This window comes from Thermobia domestica, chromosome 13 (assembly GCF_964235325.1).
Source record: "Thermobia domestica chromosome 13, izTheDome1.hap1.1, whole genome shotgun sequence".
Classification (NCBI taxonomy): domain Eukaryota; kingdom Metazoa; phylum Arthropoda; class Insecta; order Zygentoma; family Lepismatidae; genus Thermobia; species Thermobia domestica.
The window spans coordinates 129,672,667-129,696,935 of NC_137466.1; the positions used below are offsets into that span (position 1 = coordinate 129,672,667).

At 36.2% G+C, this 24,269-nt stretch overlaps 1 protein-coding gene across 1 annotated transcript in view; it reads right to left on the minus strand.

Annotated features, from left to right (window-relative positions):
- Positions 1-1,548: 1,548 nt before the first annotated feature.
- The window catches only part of LOC145667752 (venom carboxylesterase-6-like), a 41,210-nt gene continuing 18,489 nt past the window's right edge, over positions 1,549-24,269 (minus strand). The window contains exons 4-7 of the mRNA XM_081735195.1: positions 13,509-13,694; positions 10,281-10,471; positions 3,644-3,818; positions 1,549-1,565 (exon numbers count right to left, since the gene is read on the minus strand). Coding sequence (XP_081591321.1) covers positions 1,549-1,565; positions 3,644-3,818; positions 10,281-10,471; positions 13,509-13,694 — 569 coding nt within the window. The remainder of the gene's footprint in view (positions 1,566-3,643; positions 3,819-10,280; positions 10,472-13,508; positions 13,695-24,269) is intronic.

Consider the following 24,269-nt stretch of genomic DNA (forward strand, 5'->3'; position numbering starts at 1 on the left):
TTATTTGTTATCATTAGTTATTGTATTTTGATCGCATGTGTTCCTGAACTTTATCAATTTATTTGATGCAGCAGTTTAATCGTTATAATTGAAATTGTAATCCCTTTACAATTTTATCTTCCTAAACTACGAAAGCCGTAAACGCAGAAATGCTTCATCTGACGAATTCATTTCAACACAACATATTTAATTCCAATCTATTATTTCTTGATATAATCCAACTCTATTGTATTACTAGAATCGTTAACAAAAAAAAAAAAAAAAAAAAAAAAAAAAGAAAGAAAGAAAGAAAGAAAAGAAAAAAACGCAACACAAGGATGAGAACCTCCAAATATTTTGTGCTCTAAGTATGTTAATTGTAATAAATATTAATTAATTTTTGTAAAGCATACATTGAATTTTATTGCTTGTTCCTTATAACGTTAACATTCATAAAGATATAGACTATATGTTGATATGGACAACAGTCTGTAACGTATGATAGCAATTTCTTCTATGGCCAGACCTAACATTTAACTTGTTAAGTCTTGTTAAGTATTGTAGCCAGACATGTATAAACATTTTTTTCTATACAGTTCTACGATATAAAACATAAAGAGACCATAAATAGTGGATGTGTTGTTAATTATAAAGAAGGAATTTTGTGAAGAAGGTAAATGGAGAAAATCTTCAGAAAATACATCAGTTTAAATATATTTTATCTTGAGTGTTATGATTGAACATTTAGTGAGTAAATTACGTTTTAATTAGTTCCAGAAAATCTAATATAACGAATTCAGGGCTAATATATAGATGTTATATCCTCTATTTATATAACAGTTTTAACAAGTTACTCTACTCTTATCTCTTATAATAAATTTTATAATGGTAATATGAAAGCTATATATACAGGATAATTTGCTTTTACAATTACTGTCTTTTATAAGAAAACTGCATCGCAAATCTTTTGGAACATACTAACTCAACACATTAAGTACATTCCTCAACAAGTGAATTTCTTCTTTCCCGTTTCCTCCCACTTTCTTCATTCCACCATTTCATTCCTCATCATCACCGTCCCCTTTAGCCTAACCAGCATAATCGTGGGACGTAAAACTCAAAGATTTCATTTCATTTTTATAAAATAATTATTTTCTTGTAAATATTGTATGATACTGCTTTTGTTTTTACACGTTTTTAATAATGAGAAATAACTACCTTACTCAAAGTAAGTACATTATACACCATGAAAGTGAATTGCTTTATTACTATACACCTCATGTATGTTCATAACTAAATATTTGTTGTTTTTTAATTAAAATAATGTAGAATATTTCTTTTGTGGTAGTAAAATACCCAAACATACATATACACTCAGATTATCAGTGAATGGAATTATGAGAAAATAATATGAAAACATTAGGACATTATAAATTTATTTATGTAAAATTTTTATTTTTATCAGTTTCACTAGAAATAATTTAATATGAACAACCAGAATGAAATAATGTACAAACTCGTTGGAAACAAGCGAAAATAGGGAATTTGAGATTAACTTGGCAATGATGCTCATTCTAACTTTGACTCTACATATAATTTAAATAAAAATTAAAAATGAAATGAAATCTTTAGTTTTACGTCCCACGGTTATGCCGGTTAGGCTAAAGGAGACGGTGATGATGAGAGATAAGTGAAATGGTAGAATGAAGAAAGTGGAAGAACCCCGAGAAAACCCACAAGCACGGTGTTTGTCCACCACAAAGTCCACACGGCGCGAGCTGGCATCGAACCAGGACCCCAAGCACCGGAGGTGAACGCTCTACCACTGAGCCACCGCGCCCCCTAAATAAAAATGAAATCTGAATAAACTAAACGCTTGTCATTACAAATCTCTGTTACAGTACCGGCCATATATAAATAATACAGGGTGTCCGGAATGGAACTGATGGTTTTTAAAGTGTATAATTTTAATATTGTCATAGATACAAAAGAAAAAAAAACATTCATATTGAAGGAAAACTCAAAAAGTTTTGTACAGCAAATTTTTATACTTGAACAACTACCGGTGACGGCGCTAATATCACCGATAAACAGAAATGGCGTCGGCAGTCGAAAAGGCGCAATGCGTGTGGTGGTTTGCAGAGACAGAAAGTGTTGTTCAAGGTCAAAGAAACTTTCGACGTGTTTACCACAAGGATCCTCCATCATGCAACAGTATCCAGACGTGGAAGCATCAATATTTATCAACAGAAAGTGAAAAAACACAGCGGTGGTAAATCGCGTTAAGTCAGAAGAAAATGTGGGAGCAATAAGAGAGTGTTTCTCACGTAGCCCGAGGAAGTTAGTTTGCGCAGCGAGCAGGCCATTGGCAATTCCAAAGTCGACATTACACAATGTGGTACACGAACGATTATGTTTGCGCGCGTATAAGGTGCAATTGTTGCAAGCAATTAAGCCCAATGATAAGCCACAGAGAGCAGCATTTACTACTGAAATTCTGGACAGGATTGATTATGACCATAATTCCTATTGAACGTTGTTTTCTCTGATGAGGCAACTTTTCACTTGTCTGGCTGTGTTAACAGACACAATATTAGGATATGCATCTGTACATAGAACATTTTAGAGACAGTCTCAAATTGAATGTCAGGTGTGCTTTAACACATAATGCAGTTATAGGTTCCTTCTTTTTTAAAGAGCAAACCATAACAGGAAATGTGTCCTTAGATAATATGCTTCAACAATTTGCTGTTCCCCAGTTACAACATTTGCAACCTGAAGTGATACTCCAATTGGATGGTCACTCTCCACAGTGGAGCCTACTAGTGAGGGAGTACCTTGATACTGAATTTTCTAGCCGTTTGGATAGGCCGTGGTGGGCCAATTAGGTGGCTTCCACGCTCTCCTGATGTTACCCCCTGGACTTCTTCCTGTGGGGGTATGTGAAAGACTTTGTGTATTCTGGTGAAAAGGACGTAGCCTTGATGAACTGAAGAACCGTATAATGAATGTGATTGCTTCAGTAACACCTCAGATGTTACAGAATACGTGGAGAGAGATTCAGTGCATGGTAGATATTGTAAGAGTTACAAATAGAGTTCACGTGGAGTTACACTGAGTTAGAATGACTTGTAAGTAAGACCAAATAAACTTTTTGAGTTCTCCTTTAAAATGCATATTTTTTTCTTCTTTATCTCTGACCATATTAAAACTATACACTTTTAAAAACCGGCAGTCTCATTCCGGACACCCTGTATCTTTAATCCACCTACTTTTGATTCACATTGTATATAACAGTATGAACACAAGATCAAGTTTTAATTGCCACTTACATCATTAACAAGGAATTATTGGATACATAATTAGAAACCCGTAAACAGAACTTATAAATTTAAACTTACACATACACACACACAAACTGCAAAGTCAGTTTTAACTTGAATAATTAATAATTAACAATTCCTGCTGAGGCAAGAAATCAAACAAACTAGAACAGGTCATTTGTTAAACGATACTATCCAACATTCCTCTTTTGGAAAATTCTATATATTTACGTCAATACGGTTTAGTTAAATATTATTATTCTCCTCGACGAGTTTTTAATAAGACATCTGATGATTGCAAACAAAGTGAAAAATCAAATGATTCCTATTATAATACTTACCAGCAGCCAGTGAAATTCCTTCTTCTGAGGTAACTCCAGTTAACCAAGGTACATTATTATATCTTCCACTTCTAATTATATCAGTTGGATGCTCTGGCAAAACAGGACAAGGATTGTAATATCCTATTTTTTCAACCACTGGTATAAACGGAAACCTTAACTCTGGTGGCCATTCCTGCAGTGAAATTTACGTTACCTTTTTCCTTTTCACATCTAAGGTTCTTTTCACCGATAGCACAAGGAAAATTTCATGTAAGCGTTTATAGCAGCGTTTCCCAACCGGTGTGCCGCGGCACACTGGTGTGCCGTGAATGGGCCACTGGTGTGCCGCGAAGAAATCGAAACAAAATTATTAATTGTATAGCACGAAATTGCAAAATGTATATTTGTATTGCACATTACTATGAACCTCTACTAGAAATTTACAATTTTAAGTTTCTCACCGTGTTACTTTTCTGTACATTTCTAGTGTTGAAAAAAGTATTTGTTATTGTTATGACCATTATTGCTTCTTTATTGTTGCAGACTATTTCGTAACTTGAAAATTTAAAATATCATTCAATCCTTTCGACAAATTACCTACATTTGTGTTTTAAAAGTAAAAGAGATCGGTTTGTTCGTTCGTTATTTAGTGCTCTTCCTTCTTAGTAAAAGGTTGGATACAGTTTTCGAAAAAGAAAGCGTATTTTTAAAAACCTGAGTACAATATTTCATTGTAATTGTTTTCCGTTTTTAAATTAGAATGAAAAATAAGCATAGTGATTTACCACGGGGAAAACCCAGTGATCGAGCTTTTTTCTCTGCGAAGATGATCAGTAATCAGAGAAAAAAATACCACTATTTTTTATATTTACAAATAATATCTATAAGTGTGCCGCGAGAATCCAAGTTACACCCGTAGTGTGCCGCAAGTTGAAAAAGATTGGGAAACGCTGGTTTATAGAATTGGATTTCCAAATGAAAAACAAAGGAAAGAAATAGTATTTGTTCCTGCTATATGGTAAATAGGTTCTGGTTTCAAAGCTAAAAGTTCAGCTTTCTCAGAATAGAGAAAAATTGACTTTGCGCATTTCTTCCTTGTGGTTTTCAAATGTTATAAAGGTAACCAAGAAAGTTTTGTCGCTTTTTGTAGAGGTCTGTGTTCAATTGGCCCTCACACCATGCGAATGGAGATAAGGCGAAGGTCAGTTGTTGGTGTGGAGATATCCAACATACTACTTGGATGCGGCAGTTCAGTTACACCGTGAACGTGTGTAAGGACAGAGTGAACATGCGACCTCCGCAGAGCGTCATAAGATCGTGTATGCTGCACGAGTTCAAACTGGGGTCAAACGCCGCTATACAGGGGCGGAAGATATGCCAGGCCTTTGGTGAGGATGTCATGACTACGCGGACAGTACAGCGTTGGTTTAACAAGTTTAAGAACGGTGACCAAACACTAGAAGTCGCACCACTTACCGGAAGACTAACACATGTACAAACTGAAGATCTTCAGGTAGCAATTGAGGCGAACAATAGACAGACATGTGAGCGAGTGGGACTACAATTCAGTGTGAGTGGAGAAACCATTCGGCAGCACCTCCAACTTGGAAAGCATTACATCTTGGGTCGATGGATCCCACATGCTTTAACTTAGGGCCAGAAGGCAACGCGAGCAGATACCTGTGTGATACTCATCTGAGGAAGGAGCCATTTCTGGACAGGGTGTTGACACGTGATCAGAAGTGGGCTCTGTACGAAGCTCCACGGCGCCGTAATCATGGGTTAACATCCCATGAACCAGTTCCAAATAGCACCGAAACCATCACTGCAGCAGAAGAAAGTCCTCCTGTGTGTTTGGTGGACTGCCCGCGGCATCGTGCATCAGGAACTGCTACCAGCTGGTCAGAGCATCAATGCAACTGTGTTCTGTCAGCAACTGAGCCATATTCAAGAAAAACTCAAAACTCTGGTGGCGGCACTTCTGAATCGCACGTGGCTAGGATGACCGAGGACACCATTCTACGCCCTATGTGGGAAACACTAATGCATCCACCATACTCCCTGGACATTGTACCGTCCGATTAGCACCTATTCCATTCCTTGGACAATCACCTTAGAGGACGCCTGTTCAAATCTCTAGTAGAGGTGGAAAATGCACTTGATGCCTTCTTCGCTTCACGACCCACTAAGTTCTACCGCGATGGAATCCATGGCCTTCCAGAACGTTGGCAGAAGGTTGTCGATGGTGATGGGGACTATTTTTGATCTTGTAGGTATGTCTTAAGTGACATATTGATGTTCGAAGTTGGTGGGTGGAAAAGCAACAGACCTTTCTTGGTTACCTTTATAGTTACCATGGGTACAAAGGAAGGGAATTTTACATTTTTTAGTTGACATTTTGAAGATTACTTAGGTTATTTATTATGTATGCTTACAAGGGAATTTTCTGATGTCACACGAAATATGGAACGAGACTATGGTCAAACGATTTGTGTTAGTCAACAAGAAAATCCATAGGCGGGAAAACCTTAGATCGCAACCGTTCCGTACTTATGGGGGGAAGAGTAGGGGCACTGCCAACACAACACGTTGTGGATAATGAGACGAAAAATGGCCCGAGTTCGATGAAAATGTACATAAAATTGCACCTAAACATATTCCACATTTCGTGTAACACAAGAAAAAGTTCCCTTGTTAGTGTATGTTATGAATTTAAAATTCCATTGATATATATATATATAGCTTTTATAAAAGCGGTCATATACGTATAACAGTTTGCTATACAAATCATAGAAGTGCGATGGAAAACAAAAATTTAATAGTAAAATAAGATGCATGTATTATCATAATTTAAAACAAAAGTAAGCTGCCACTTTTGCTACAAGAAACTATATATCATCGTTTCTTCTTAATATAGCGTCCGGGTTTCTTTCTATATCGCATGTACTTAAACTTCAGTGATGAATGTTCTCTCGAAAGCCGGACGTCTCACTTTGAGTGTCTTTTAGGTTCTTAATAATACAAACCAATCCACTACGGACTATATTCTATATTACTGGAAACTGATCCCAGAATTAATTACAAAGAGCTTTAGTGCAGTCTGACTTTTAATAGCATTTGGAAATAAACCGTCTCAATAGGCTTTGAAATCTAAGATCCCAACTTACTTTTCGGAAACTAGATTACTGTCAAAGCATGAGACTTTAGCAGCACTCTATTTCTTCCAATCTATCTTCTCGTAATTGGAATGAAATTTCTAGTTCTACGTCCTACGACTATGCCTTATAGGCTAATAGAGATGGGTTGTGTAACATAAACACCACAGTTGATAAATTTTGAAAAAAAAAAAAAAAAAACATATCACACTCAGTTATGACGGACCTTACGAACAAAATAGCATCTGAGGAATCAATAATGTTGAAATTTTAAATTAAAAAAAAAAAAAGAAATCTTATCGTTTACGTTTACTTCTCGTCATAACAACTACTATGTACCAACATATATGTGTATATCTGTATAATGTATTGCTCACATGCCTGAATGCTACTTCCTTTTTCTGCACATCCGAATCAAAGAGAAGAAAATAAGAACTAAGGCAAAATTACATATACCTTCCCCATAACTAATTACACTAAAGGAATTCATTTGTTTACTCTGAGATGCTTCTTTTTAAGATGCTATATAATAGATATAATACCAATTTCAGAAAGAAAAATTATGCTATGTAATCACAGAAAATTTAGACATTAGTGGAAAATTTAAACATTAGACATTAGTGCATTAGTGGATAGAAATTGAAATAGTGACAAAAATATGGCTACATTGTAACATATGAAAAAAATAAAGAAATAAAAATTACATGTGTTAGTTTACAAGAAAACAATTACTTATCTAAGAAAAAGGAAAAGAAATATCAATTTACAACTGTGAATTTAAAACTTCGTCCAAAGAAATACCACTGTATTAGTAGCACGCCCTTCTCGGATTCCCAAGAAAGAAACAAACTGTACAATTTCCTAATGTTTATGATGGAATGTTTTTTTTTTTTTTTTTTTTTTTTGACATGATAATTATTGAGGTCACTTACAAGAAAATCACTGGAATAAAATATTCAAATCTTGTTATATCTGAAATGATGTGAGAAAAATTTATATAATATTTTAAGGTTGTAATGAAATACTATTTACGTACAACATATAATCGAACATATACAACATATTAATAAGTTTTTGCTTGCTCGATCTCTAATATAACATTATTTATTAATCATAATACATTTAACCTAGTTGTTCTCCATGTGGCATCGTGCAGAACCAGTGCCACTAAGATACAGACTTTGGCTTAGTGTACATGCACTTTTACAGAATCCGAATTTCCTGTGCCAAAGATGAGACCATAATCGCATCCTATGTCAACAATTCACAAAGGCAGATTAAACAGTGAACCCAATTTTTTTCACTTATACTCACTGAAGACGTAACAAAAATGTATTGGATATAGTGATAAAAGAGAAAATGAAGAGAATCATACTTGTTAGGACGAAATCGGTCTCCAGATCTGTCCGAGTCAAACTCGGTCACCGACTCTAATGGGTTTCGAGTCTGACGAGTTTGAGATTTTTAGATCATAGATCACGAAGTTCATCACGCCTTTAAAACTGCTGTACATACGAGGGTGGGCTGATAAGTTCTCGGCCCGACCCAGAAGAACTTGAGCTGCAGGCATAAAAGTGTGAGGCTATTCAACATAGTACCCTCGAAGGTCAACATACTTGGCACTTCGATGCTGCAACTTCTCCAACACCTCCAAGAAAAAAAAAAATCTCAAGGTCTGCAAAAAACTGTTCCGCAGCTGTTATCACCTCTTCATCACTGGGAAATTTCTGTCCTTTCAGTGCTGTTTTGAGTTTTGGAAACAGATAATAATCAGAAGGGGCAAGATCTGGCGAGTAAGGTGGGTGGTCAATGCACTGAAACCCTAGGTCCCTCAGAAAATCCATTGTTCTGCCAGCCTTGTGGACGGGACCATTGTCCTGCAAAAACAAGACACCTCGTGTCAACTTTCCCCGGCGCTTTTCTTTAATAGTGTCCTTTACCTTAGTTAGCAGACTGCAGTAATACTCTGCAGTTATGGTTTGGCCCTTTGGAAGATAGTCTGAGAGCAAAACACCATCCTTATCCCAGAATATTGAGGCAAGCACCTTCCCTGCGGACTTTTGTGCTTTGAATTTTTTGGGCCTTGGAGATCCTGAGTGGCGCCACTCGCATGACTGCTGTTTAGTTTCCGGACCAAAGTAATGCAACAACGTTTCATCCTGGGTAACAACCCAATTCAAAAAATCGTCCTTGGAGTTCGCGAAATGCCGTAAAATCACCTGCGATGATCTCACACGTTCGCGTTTCTGATCCACGTTCAAACATTTCGGAATCTATTTCACAGAAAGCTTGCGCATGTCCAACTGATCATGGATTATTGACCCAACACGTTCTTTGGATATGTGCACTTCGTCAGCTATCTCCTGAAGCGAAATCCGTCTGTTGCTTAAAATCAGGTCATGAATCTGGTCCACTTTTTCCGGAGTTGACACTGACACTGTCCTGCCACACCTATCACCACCTTCTGTTGAAAGTTCACCACACTTAAAGTTCGCACACCATTTCTTCATAGTGGAGTATAAAGGGCACTGTCCACCCAATGTGTCTAACATGCAACCATGGATTTCCTTGAGCGACTTCTGTTGCAGGAAGAAGAACTTCATTACACCTCGCAACTCCTCTTTGGTGAATTTGACATCTGGCTCCGCCATGGTTCATTCAAATACCTGTAAAATAAAAACCATTCATGGTAGAATTGCGAAATTTGGTACTTAAACATATAAAAGATAAACATTTCACATGACATCAATTACATCAGGGTAATACATTCAGAAGGGGGTCAGGCCGAGAACTTATCAGCCGACCCTCGTAAGAAGGAACAGATAGACGGAACAGATAGTCATGGGACATCAAGTATATTTATGATTTTTCGCGATCAGAACATTCTTCTTCACTATTATTGTAGCTTGAAAGTAAAATACCCATTGCAAGAAAAAACTACTCTTGTGGACTTTCTTACGGAAACAACTTGTTTCAAATTATAGGGTTGTTAATGATATTGATTTATAAAATGTGTACAAGATCGTTAATTGCCATTAATAAAAGTAAAAGTAATTTAAATTTTCATATGCGTTAAACTATAGTATGTAGTTATTACTTATGTCATTGCCTTTCGAACTATAAAGCTAAATATGAGCCTATTCTTCTGACTTAACTCGGTCAAAAGATGAGAATTTCTATTATGGTTATTTACCTCCAATCTATAGTTAATAACTTTGAAAATAGTGACTTTTTCTTACTTAAAGCCAATAGCACTGACAATAGAATTGATGTGTTTCGAAAGAACATTTCTAGTAATCCGTATCCTATGAGGTCTCTATTTTTCTCAATATTATAGCTAATATGTTATTACACTCGTGTGTGTTCGATCATTACAATAATGTTGCAGAAGTAGCTTATGGTACGTAAATCAGTTTAAGTTACATAGTTATAGCATCAAATAGCACTCATATTGATGAATATTATGTTAGGCTAAATTAAAGTCAATGGTATTTTCTTACCTTTAATAATGGATAAGCTTTGACTATGTCATCAGCAGGAACATTATTTAAACAATTTACAAGTTCTATGGAGTTTGTGGATGTACAGTTAAGATTTTCTCCCAGTTTGAACGCCAAAGAACGAGCTTCAGTTGCTAGAGCCCAAGGAGCTAACGCAGTTCCACTCTGAGATATAGCACGATGGAATAAACCTAAGGAAAAAAGAAAATCAGCGTCCATTTTCAGATGCGCGACAGTTTAAAAAAAAATAGAAATGAAAATCTACTACCTTCACAAGATAACTAGAAATATCACTAATAAACTATGGCTTACGGAATCAGAGGGATCAATGCCACATTCACAAAAGCTCTCCATTGACTTCTATCTTTAATTAACCAGATCCAGTTTCTACTTTGTATTTCTATTTCTGCGAGATCCATCTCAATCTTGTCATCCCATCCTAATAATCCTTTTCCGATTCAGTCTCCAGTTATTATTTTCAAAGTGTTCCTACTTTCTTTCATGCTGGCTACATGATCTACACATCTGAGCCTGTTAGATTTAATGACCCTAACAATGTTAGGTAAATTGTACAAATTATGCAGTTCCTTGTTATGAAGTCTCCACATTCCCCTTTCCCGGGCCTCTGAGGTCGAATATTCGTCCAAGATTTTATTTTCAAATACTTTTAGCCAGCGTTTTTCTCTCAGAATAAATGATAATGTTTTCCAACCATACAACAGAACAATGTATATTTATCGTTGTATACGTTTTAAGGTTGAACTTCTTCGACAGAATTAACGAAGATAAAAGCGTTTAGACTGTATAATAACACGATTCCCCTGCTTTCAGTTGACTTTTAACTGAAAATATACAAGGCACAAACGGACTTTTCCAATCACATAAAGCAAAAACTTACTAAGAAAGAAAAATGTTAAGTATAGTAAACTACATAACGTAAATAAAACTACAGCATAAATATCTTAAACAGCAATATATATATATATATATATATATATATATATATATATATATATATATATATATATATATATATATATCGAGTGATCCATATGTAACCCTTGCCAAGTATGTAGTTATGAATTATATAGTGAGTGTAGAAAAATCACAAGGTTACAGCAAGTATTGATGGTCCTTCATTTTACTGTAAACACAACTAAATCACACTCATCATATTACATATATGTCGAATGTTGAAAATGTAAGCTATATTATAAACTTCAATGTTGATGGTTTCGAAGAGTGCATCTAGTCCGAGTAGTGTTCCTGGATAATTCCTGTGGATCCGGACCCAGGACTACTTTAACAATACGCTGTCATACGTCCAACGACTCCATAAACTCAAATCACGTAAGTACTTTGTTCACTAAAGAAAATATTGTCTTCCAGTGTATCTGAGCTATCTTAAACATTGTGTGATAAAATTATTTTCTCACATTTACTGTATAGCTAATTACGCCGTTCATTTTGATTTGTATATAAACTAGCATATGCCCCACATTTACGCTAATAATACTTTTAATCCTTCCCCTTCCTGCGTCTCATTTGTCTTTGTCTTTGTACAAGTAAATAACACACACTAATTCTCATGGTTCTGCACTCAATACCTTGGAGACTTGGTGAACGAAAAGATGAAAACCCCGATTCTTCACACAGGGTTAAACTCCCGTCTAATCTAGAGATCATGATGTAAGGAAATGTTTTACTTTAAAAATTTCGAGGTTCTACATCCGGTAGTTTCGGAAATCTGGTCAACGGTGAACAAGCATTCAAGTCACCTGCCCAGCTTGTTCGGGCAAACCTCATCTTATTTACAACCTAGTTGCAAATACATAAATAAAGGTAAAAAAGAAAGTTCTGTTGCTTTTTCACCTACCAACTTGGAACATTGATATGCCACCTAAGACGTACCAAGAAGACCAAAAATAGTTCCCATCAGCATCGAGACCTTCAGCCAACGTTCCGGAAGGCCATGGGTTCCATCGCGGTAGAACTTGGTGGGCGCCCTGATGCGAAGAAGGTACCAAGTGCGTTTATCACCTCTACTAGGAATTTGAACTGGCGTGAGTGTCCAAGGAATGAAACAGGTGAAAATCGGATGGTCCAATGTCCGGGGAGTATTGCCGATGTAATAGTGTCTCCCATCCAAGGCGTAGAATGGTGCCCCGGATAATCCTAGCCATGTGGGGCTTAGTGATGCCCTATAATAGGAGGATCCCTTTGCTCCTATTATTCAGAAGTGTTGGCTCCAGAGTTTTGAGTGTTTCTTCAACACGGCTCAACTGCTGACAGTACACAGTTGTATTGATTCTCTGACCAGCTGGTAGTAGTTCCCGATGCACGACTCCACAAGCAGTCCACCAAACACACAGGAGGATCTTCTTCTGATGCAGTTCTGGTTTCGGCTGTTTTGAAACCGGTTCATGGGATGCTAAAAAATGATGACGGCGCCGTGGAGCTTCACAACACATGTAAACACCCTGTCCAGAAATGTTTTTTTTTTTCTCAGATGAGTCTGCAAAGAAACACAGGTGTCTGCTTGCGTTGCCTTCTGGCCCGGAATCAAATCATGAGAGACCCATCGACCCAAGTTGATGGAGGCGCTGCCGAATGGTTTCTCCACTCACACTGAATTGTAGTCCCAGTTCCTCACATGTCTGGCCACTGTTCGCCTCAATTGCTACCTGAAGATCTTCAGTTTGTACATGTGTTAGTCTTGCGGCACGGCGCGTGTTCGAATGTTTCGTTACCGTCCTTAAACTTGTTAAACCACCGCTGCACTGTCCGCGTAAGCACAACAGCTTCACCAAAGGAATGGCATGTCTTGCGCCCCGCTGCAGCGGCGTTTGTCACCAGTTTGAACTCGTACAGTATACACGCCCTTATGACTCTCTGTGGAGGTCCCATGTTAACTCTGTCCTTACGCAAGTTCAAGGTTTAACTGAAATACCACAACCCGGTAGTATGTTGGATATACCTACACCATTCGCTTTATCTCCATTTGCGTTCAACTCAAGGTGTGAAGGCCAATTGAACACAGACCTCCACAAAAAGCCATAGAACTTTCTTGGTTACCTTTATATAAAACAAATTCATGATTTTAGGCGTAGGAGTTTCGGAGATCTGTTGATGGGTGAATCAGTGATTGGATTTACTCTTTCATATGAATGTAGGTTATAAATTCATTAAATAATAAAATTTTATATGAATCAACTTGTATAACTTTACCTATGGATAACGGAGAAAGCATTAGAAAATGCACAGCAGAACCTCCAGCACTCTCTCCAAATATCGTTACACTTCTGGGATTTCCTCCGAAGGCTGCAATATTGTGTTGTACCCATTTTAGTGCTAGTATTTGATCTCGTAATCCATTGTTTCCTGGTAATATTTCATCTTCTGTACTCAGAAAACCTAGTGCATGTAGATAAAAAAAAAAATAATTTCAATCTAATCATGTTATCAATTTTCATAATGTTCAGGTAAAAATGAAAACATTGCTACCTCTTTTTTACAACTTTTCTAAAAGATATTAAATTACATAACAAATAGAGGAAGGTAAATTAAACAATAACTTGGATTAATTCATTAAAACGTCAAACAAAATTTATTATGATTATAGGCATTTGTATTCAGCTCAATGTCCATATCTTTCAAAAATCAGCTTAAAAAATACTTTAATTGCAAATTTCAACTAAAGAATATATAGTTTCAAAGATTTGCAATGTAGTTTATCCAATATTAAAGAAAATTTAGCATAAGACATACAAAACTTTTTTAATGATAAAAATTTAGATATCATTTGCAAAGTATTGTCCTGAGGATATGGACCTTCGGGAGAACAATATGTAAATTGTGAAACCTTTCGGTGAACATACGCATTACGGTCTTTCATATAAAGAAAGAATACAGTTGGCCGAACTTTTATCGGACAGGTACCTTGAGTGCCTCTATAAATCTACAAATTCTGGAAAAAAATGAAGACAGAATACAAAGAAATAGATGAAAGCGCAATGTCATTTCTTCTCTGGTTTTGCTCTACATGTTTATGTGCAGGCACGTAGCCAGGATTTCGTGAGGGGGGGGGGGTCCGTGACATGAAATACTGTGGTCATCACAAAAGGGGATCGATCATTCTAAACTATTTTACTGGAACATATATTGGTTCGTTTAGCCAGGATTTCGTAACGAAGGGGGGGGGGGAGGAGTGACATGAAATTCTGAAGGCCCAGGAGCTCGATCAATCTAAACTACTTTACTCTTAACATATATTGGTTTGTTAGGACAATAAAATGAGGATATGTTGGCAAGTATTTTAATAACAAACTATGAAGAAATTTCGAGCAAAATGATAAAAAAAACTATTGAAAAAGACTTTACAATATTTACGTCCTTCTCCTGTTTATTCAAATATAAGAATTTTCCTTTCGTTATGACCTCAATTATTATGAAAGTACATACTCAATACTGTCTTGTAAACTATCTTCTAATATAAATAAAATAAAGAGTTTGTTTGTGTGTTTGTCTGTCTGTGTGCGGCCTAGGGACCAGACGAGTGGACCGAGAGTTACCAAATTTTGGTCAGGGGTACAGGGGCGTCATTTCAGACTTCGCTTGAGGGGGGCAAGAGCCCCACCGACATAAGACTTTCACGTTTTGTACTAGTATATTAGTAGACAATCGATTAAAGTATATGTATTCCTCAAACTCTTGGGGGGAATTGCTCCCTCCTGCCCCCCTAAATAACGCCCCTGCAGGGGTACCTTGGCCCAGGCCCCAGATCACGACGAAGTGTTTTTTTCTTTAATTTCGAAACAGGGGGGTCTCAAGGGGGCGTTTACCGGGACATGTAAAAGTAGTAGAAAATGATCGATATGTATTTATTTATTTAACAATCATCAGATACAGTTCAGAGGCCATTTTACACTGGATATCCAACAACATTAACAATGGAAAGGATTTGGGAAGGTATCGGCCAGGGCATGTTTATTAGGTTCCATCCCGGCATTTGTCTGGTAGGACTGAGGGAACCCTGGAAAACCTCAGTCAGGATGGTCGGCAGCGGGATTCGAAACCACGACTTCCCGAATGCGAAGCCAACGCTCTACCACTTGAGCTATTAGTGTCGAATTCATATTTTCGCGGTCGCTGAAATCAATGATGAAACTCGGATCGCATTAACTTCCAAATTCACGCTATTCGGCTCCGGGCCGGGGGTCATCGGAGGGGGGTGAGATAGCAAGACATATAAAAGTAATCCAAAATGACCGATATTAGTGTCAAATCCATAGTTTTCGCGGTCGCTGAAATCAATGGTGACACTTCCATTAGCGATGACTTGCAAATTTAGTTACAATTGTATGCGGGCTGGGAGTCAGCGGGGGGTGGATACCGAGACATGTAAAAAAATAGCCCAAAATGACCGATATTAGTAAGAAATCCGTAGTTTTCGCCGTCGCTGTGAACCATGCTGATACTCCCACAGGCGTTGACTTCCAAATACAGCCCCTGTGCGAAGCATGTGTATATTCAACTAGTTTTACAATATATGCGTTCCTTTCTCTGTTGAATCAAATGCTAACAGAACTTTCTTTCATCATAAATTTTTGTTTTTATTATTCCGTCAACTATTGTCGGTTCCAAATGACAGGTTAAAGGAGCAATAGAAAATTGTTCTTGAAATAACATGTTTGATACTGCAAGGATGCGATGACGAAAAATTATGATTTAAAATGTCCACGCTGTTACACAACGGCACTATGCTTTCGAAAGCTTGAAATCTCCCTGACTAGTAGCAGAAATTCTGAGAATTCCGTAACTTTTCTTGAAATTTCAAAATCCCTGACTCTTCCAGAATATCTCGCTTAGCTCGCCACCATATTGCAAGCAATACAAATCTCCTCATAAGAAAGAGTAAGCAAAAGCTTCCTGTAATTTTCTTTTTAATATTTAACGCTGATCCTTCTTTTCGTCATTTCCTTTTGTTTTATCCTACCTTAATTTTTTTCATTTCTGGTCTCGAAGGGGGGGGGGGTCCGGACCCCCCCCCCTTGGCTACGTGCCTGTTATGTGTCCTCTACATAATCGATACATGAATGGGAAAATACTTAAACTCATGTTATTTTCTGTTTTGAAATGAGATAATATAGGCATTCTAACCTGTAACGGTAAAAAGTACTGTCTCTTAATTTGTTTTCTCTTTTGTTCGTAATATTAATTTATTTACTAGCTATTTTTTATATTCTTTACTGTTTTGCAAAATTATTATATTAAGGTATTATCATATTTCTGTATGATAGATCCTATGAAAGCAATAAGCTATAAGCCGGCGTAGGAAAGAAAATTGGGAATAGAAGGGGAAAGTTATATTGAATATACAGTGATTCCTAGTTGGGGATAAGAGATGGCGCTGTAAACATTAAGTATTGGAGACCTTTGCTCTCATTTTTTATTCCATTTTTACTATTTACAATTCATTACTTCGGACAATTTTATTATTTGTTACAATTTTCATATACTGTTTTTCATTTTCAATATGTTCATGCTCCGCTTATTCTTCTTTATTACATTAATAGTGTGTTAAACAATTATATTTAAAACAGGCAAATTCGGCCATCTTGGCACGTGCCATTTTAGTACATATTCTTATTTCAAACAATTTATAATTGAAACAAATATAGTGACGTAGTCCACAAGGCTCTAAGGTTTTGTAATGAGTCCTTGTTGTTACATTATGAAACTTTGAATTATTTCTGTCCTGCGAATCATTCTTTACTTTCTTATTGCCATTGGCTTATATCGTCAAAAATGTTATGGAATATATCATGCAGCAGTTCCTAAATTAATCCAGGTAAATGTCACAGTAAAAGCGGGTAATAGCTTGTGAGTAGAAGTTAGTCAAACAATTAGTGCAGTCGCTTGGTACAAATTTCAATAAGAATATTTCTTTTCTGGATACCAGAATAAAATTTGGCATAGTTATTTACATGGTAATACACAATAAAAAACCACCGGGACACAAGTCATATGAGCTTCTATAAAAGGAGGGGAGGGGGATAATGATTGCAATTAAGTTCTTTGGCAGTAGGGTGATAAATAGAAAGTAAAGGGAGTAAAATTAAATAATATGGGAGCATTTACTAAATTATTGCGTTGAATTATTGCGTGTTAAGATAGAATACAGTGTCCCTCCACTCGTCATCTTTAATCAAGGGGTTCCGAGTGCGATTCCCGGTGGGGACAGAAGTGGTTCGGATCCTTCGTTAAACTATAGGAGTCGTCCTTAGAACGTCATCATCATCCCATGGAAGGCAATGGCAAGACCACCATAGGTTCACCTTGCCCAGGGACTTTCGGGCCAACTACCTGCCCTCGGACAGAACACCCATCATCATCATCATCAAGTAGGATATTAAAAATAAAATTGTATGTACAAAAGTATGTTTCAAATCTATTCTTTTTTATTTCGAAAATTGCTAAAATAAGAATGCAACCTTAATGAATATTCCTTCCTTTCTTTCTTTTTTTAAAAGAAATTGCGAACAATTTTAAAGAGTACTATATTTTAATCGTTCTGTACTAGAGGTGGAATGCATGTCTAAGTCTCATCTATCAATAACTCCCTCACTGTATACATTGTCCATCACAAGAGCATAAGGCGGTACACTGCATGTTCAAGCTTTGATTGCATTTGTTCATACACATTGTTTTGCAGTGGCAGCAGATTAATTCCGAACATTTCATTGATACTTCTGGAAGAACTGTCCATAATGGTGTAAGCCATGGTGGGGAATCTGAGACTTTTCATCCGCAGTCGGTAACATCAGGAATGTCAGGCTGATGTTGTAGACACTGTCTCCAAACACTGGCTTGAAACATTGTTCTTTTCAAGTGGTATCTTAAAGCATCTTCAGTAGGGAGTATATTTTTAAGGGATCTATTCTTCTGTGTGAAAAGTATCCTTCTGCATTCATTGACTGTTTTTGTTGCGCTGGTTGTGTCATACAGAAGCACTGTAAAATACTGTATCATATCAAAATCATCATCAGATAAAATGATTGAGGTGTACAATCAAATAAAGACGACCATTAGTTCTGACAGTGTCTTCCACACATTCCAAGCTTTAGTTTTACTAACCCCATGAAAAGAAGATACTATGTCACAACCCGTGTAAGCATGAAAAAACGGCAATGCTTCACAAGTTTCAGGACATAAATTTTGTAACATTTCACAGAGTGAAAATTGCTTTCTGTTTTTCCCAACACTGTAAATAAAGTACAAGTTCTGGAAATCGAGAGCCCGCAACTCCTTCAGGGCCGTTGCAGCAATTATTATTACATCTGAATCTACTGTTGAAATTACAACATTTTTGTGGTCACATAAAACTGCATCTTTCACATGTAGAAGAATTCTTGTATCTGCTTCTTCATGTGAACAAGGAGACAGGTTGTTGTTATGGTAGGATCCTACGCAAATTATGAGGTCTTCATCAGTACAAATAACAAACTTACAACCAACTTCCAGTGACTCAATTTCAGAAGCAAGTAAGTGGAAAAGTTGCTTTTTATTTTCATCAACTTGCAAAAATTTCCTAAATACCCTTAGGAATGGTGTTGTTCTTTTGAATAACATTTTTTCTCCAGAGCCTCGTTTCAAACGAGTGTCAGATACGTACTTGGCAAGAAGTCGTAAGGCTGTCAAATACTACATCAATCTATCAAGTTTCTGTAGGTGAGATTCTACGGCAGGTCGAAAAATTTTGGTTGCAAGTTCTCCAAATGTTTTAGATGTACCTGGAGTAAGAGAATGTACAAGAGCAGCACCATCTATAACAATAGCCGAGCAAAATGAAATACTACAGTCACTGTCATGATTCTCACAAACATCTGAAGATAAACAGGTAATAATGTCAGACTTTCTTGATGGTTTGCGAAGTTTGCCGAACTCGCTAATGGAGGGAGGATATGGGTGAGTTTCGTGAGAAAAAAAATGTTATAACGTCAGGTTGCCTAATCTGACTCGCCACACACAATTTGCATAATATATTTGCGTCCTTTCTAAGGACTGTTGTTTGCATTTGAAGTTTAGATTTCCCCTTTGTCATTCTGTAATTAAATAACACTAAATTACACCTTTTAATTACTGAATGAATTGATGTTTTCCCTTCAATCAACCTCTCTTGTACAAAATTTTCATACGGACATCTTCCAAGATTCCTGGCTTATCTAACCGACTTCTCTACATCTTTAGTTGCACATATTTTGCTAACTGCTGTTGTTAATATATCTTGTTCAAATGGGTTACCATAGTTTCTAAAGGAAGCTACAACATCTGAAATGTGTTCCTTATATCTCTTTTCAAAAGCTTTGCTGCTTTCCTTATGCTTTACGTCATTTTCATCACCTGCAGCGTACGCGCCTTAAGCGTGGGAGACCCGGGTTCGATTCCCGGCGGCAGCTCATGTGGTTCGGATTCCACGTTAATCAGTAGGTCCACGTCTCATATAGCCTCGCTGCTGAACGGGACGTTAAACTCAAAATGAACTCAACTCAATTCATCACCTGCATCTTCTTCACCATCGAAAACTGAAAACTGTTCTTCAAAGTCAGATATCATTTTTACATCTGGCCCTGCAACCATCCATTTCAAAAATGCAGCAGGTTTGTCAAAAAGTCATATTGCTGCACCAATTCCTTTAACTTGTCTGTTATTTTGCTCATGTAAATGATCATCCGCCATTGCTGAAAATGGTCTATTGCTCTTCTGACTTACGAATTTGCCTTTCATGAATTCTTTGTATATAAAAGGATGGCGCATCTCCAGTTCTTTCAGTGTTTTGATGAAAACTGGCAACCAGCGGGCATAGTTTGTGTGATCTAAAACAAACATCCAGGGACATATATCTTCCAGAATAGTTTTGAATTGTACAGAATTTCCTTCAAGCACACTTTGTAAGAAAGAGAACAATAGAATCTGTAGTTCCATAGTTATTGACCAGATAATAAATGGTGGAGATTCTTCATTGCGTAGATTACACCATTCGTTAAAATCTAAATATGACATTCCTTCAGAGACATTGATATATTTATACGCTTCTGTTTTCAAAATATATAGTGCAGCCACTGTTACTTGGTGAGCATAGCGAGCGAGTTTGACGTGAGAGCACGATAGAAACGATTCAGCTCGTCCAGTTGATGTTATTCTAGCATCAACTAATATATCAGTTCACCCAGATGCTGTAAGCCAACTTCCTATCATATTACAGCCATATCAATGTGCAAACTTCCCATCATTACCACAAATTTGTCTTCACCATATTTACTAGGGTATTTCCATTGAATAAGTTTTGCCAGGACATATATTGGTTCGTCTCCACAGTGAGGATCGGAACTCCATCATTCAAACAGAGTTTATCAAAAATATTGAAAAGTACTTCCATACAGTGTGCTACCACAGCTGGGAATTGCACCTTTTTGCTTAACAATGAAAGTAAACATTATTAGATTTTGGAAGTGTAGGTGATTGTGTATGTTCTGATACAAACGCTGACCAAGAAATACGTACATCTGAAGAGTCATTGTCACAAGTAAAATTGCTCTCGATGCTTCCTTTGACTGATTCTAACCAAGTTATTATATATGTGGAATTAGAACCTTCTATTTCTTATGGTGTAATAACAGTTAAGAGGGGCATTTCACTGTGCATTTGGAATTCCTAGATTGCGCATTTTCCATTCCATCTGACTCGTAAGTGTTGCTAACTTAAATACAGGTGAAGTATCACTGAGCAAATAAATGTATTCAATATATTCTACCATTTGAGCTAACGCAGAACCATAAACAAAGCTGTTTATATCATTTTCACTTTTGGGTCCCTTTTTTCGTAGTTTACTTCTAACTTTGTTCCTAAATCGCACGTAACACAGCTTATGGTATTTTGCTTCCTGTGCCACTAAATCAGTTGAAGATAATTTCATTAGTATTTTGTCATCTTGAACCTCCTTTGCTAAAAACATGATTGTTAAACCAATTTCTAGTGTTTGCGCAAATACTAACTTGTCTTCTTCTTCTGCTCCATCACAAAATAAACACGTATTTTTAATGCCCACAGTTGGTGTACTTGATCTTGTTTTAACTTCCTGAGATGTCCAGGAAGTAACTCAACTATTGTTTGCTGCCTCTTTTTCCTCAGACGCTCAAGTTTCTGTTTGTCAAATTTTGTACGACATGACTTATGAAATTTTGCTGAATTTAACACTAGATTTTGAACAATACCACCACTATCTTGTAATTGAACAATTGGAACAGATTTAGGCAAAGCTCCAAGGTTAGAGAATTCTATTAAGTCTTCACCAAGTGATTTCAGTCCACTTTCCGTTGCATTTACGAGAGGGGATTCATTTTCTTTTTGAGAGATTATACATTGTTCTTACTTCACCTCCGGATTGGGCGGAATTGCTGAATCAAACTCAATTGATTCCAGTTTTCTCTTTTTAGGCATCTTGGTATTTCAGTTCAATCTGCAAGAACAAAATAATAATAAGAAGTTGCTAACAAGCCATATAAATAGCAAAACATTGGGAAAACATCAAAGTATCAAATATTTATTACCTATAATATAAGTGTTTTACAACATAAGATTACTTAAAAACACATAGTTAACACTTAACTGTAATAATATCTTTGGATTTATTTATAAGGTCTGAACACGTCATTCAAAATTTTAAAAACTATTTTTTCGTTGTTATTACAGTAAATAGCATGTTTAATTTTGCATTAAAATGGCTTTAAATATGCCATAATTCTTTATATTTGTAAACCTATTACCGTAATATTTTAAAAGCGCGTTATTTGAATTTAGCATGCTATTGAACATATAAACTGGCCCGAAGAACGGCAAAATTGGAGTATTTTCAGTTTGTGCCGCCATTTTGGACGCCATCTTGAATTCTGTCCGACGGGGTGATCATCGGTTTTGTGTCCCGGCGGATTTTCATTCAACATGTTATAATTAATAAATGTGCCAAGTTTAATACTGGTATCCAGAATGGAAATATTTTTGTGCCAAGCGACTGCACTAAATGAACGATAGCACATATCTTACCTTCATAATCTATTTATATACGCTAATACAACTGCTATTGCAATGTTATGAATTGAATTGCGAAATAAATATTGTGAAACAAATTGCAATGGTGATGATGCAATATGAGGTTTAATCAATATTAATGAATAAACAAAGTAAATATAATAATAATAATAATAATAATAATAATAATAATAATAATAATAATAATAATAATAATAATAAGTATTATTATTATTATTATTATTATTATTATTATTATTATTATTATTATTATTATTATTATTATTATTATTATTATTATTATTATTCAATATTGAATAATATGAAAAACGAATTATGAATTTAGAAGATTAATGTATGATATTGAAAGTATTCTTCGAGTTGATGGACTAATATAGTGATACTCCTCATTCTTTACGTTCTGATGTTATGCAGACTCTTATACTAATTTTAGGGGGACAGTTAGAAAACTATCGTGCTATTGATGTTATATATGCTTTGTACTACATATAGACATATATTGTTAATACAAGATGAACAGTTAGATCCAGCTATTAATTCACATCTCTACTGTATATTTCTGGTTATTAAAATATTATTGCTGGTGAGAGATTGTTAAACATCACTATTTAGCTTCACAAGTAACTAATTGAAGATCTCTTTAGCTGAATTCCATTGCATATACATATGTAGTTTTAGACGCTAAGGGCTCGTCGATGGGCATCCCTTCCCTTTATCTCCTGCTCTTCGAAAGCAAATCATATTCGTTATATAATTGTAGTTTTTATTAAGGTGGCAACCCGGGAGTTTTTTCAGAAGAAGTAATTTAAGAAATAATTTAATTAATACCCACTTCTTGGTACATAAGAAGAGAAGGTGGAGCATCACAAACCTTGTATAAGCTACAGCTCCCTCTAGTAGCAGTTTCAGTAGCTAGAGTCGCTGCAAGGCTGTTTGGCAAATCCATACTGCAGTTGCAGAACTTTATCCAGTATGTGATGGTGGTACAAAATCGCACTCTTGAAAAATGTTAACAAAAAAAATACTAGGAAACTCTAAAGACTGATACTTAATCTACATGTAAAAAACATTTCATTGTGCATAAGTACGTAGCTAATGGAAAGGAAGTAGCATAAAAATGTGTGATACCATTTTGCAGCAGAATGTGAGTACTTTCCTTCTAGGGTGAGAGTAGTCTCTACCTACAAATTTGTATTTTCAGGAAACAGTTCTTCAAGGTGTTGTTTCAAAACAACACCGATAACGTTTGGGAGGTGATTCCCGACAGCAAGATAAGACAAAAAGTATAAACCAAGATGGGTGCACAAATGCTTCCTTTCGAAGTTATAGGCTACCGAAAACATGAAAAAATGAACTTTAAAGGTCCATAGCTCCTAAAATATGGGACCTACCTTAGTCGGATCAAGACTTCACTTAGGAACTAATATGTGCCCTACTCAAACATCCATGTTCTAGAATCCTGCGGTACTTCTGCAACAATTTTTCTAGAGGTGATTAGTGAGTATTTCAAATTATATGCCCTTACCCAAACTCCCTCTGTAAAAGTTGTTATTATTATACGTACGTACGTTAAGATTCTGAAACATGTGCTTTTGGATAGTGCACGTATTAATTTCTAAGTGAAGACTTGATCCGACAACGGCAGGTCCCATAGTTCGGCAGCTATGAACCTTTAATGTTCATTTTTGCATGTTTTCGCAGCCATTAACTCCGAAAGGAAGCATTTGTGCACCCAAGTTGGTCTATACTTTTTGTCTTATCTTGGTGTCAGAAATCACCTCCCAAACGTTGTTGGTGTTGTTTTCAAACACCCTGTATATATATATATATATATATATATATTCCTTTCCTTTTTGTGCATCTCCAAGTAAGATTTAAAGA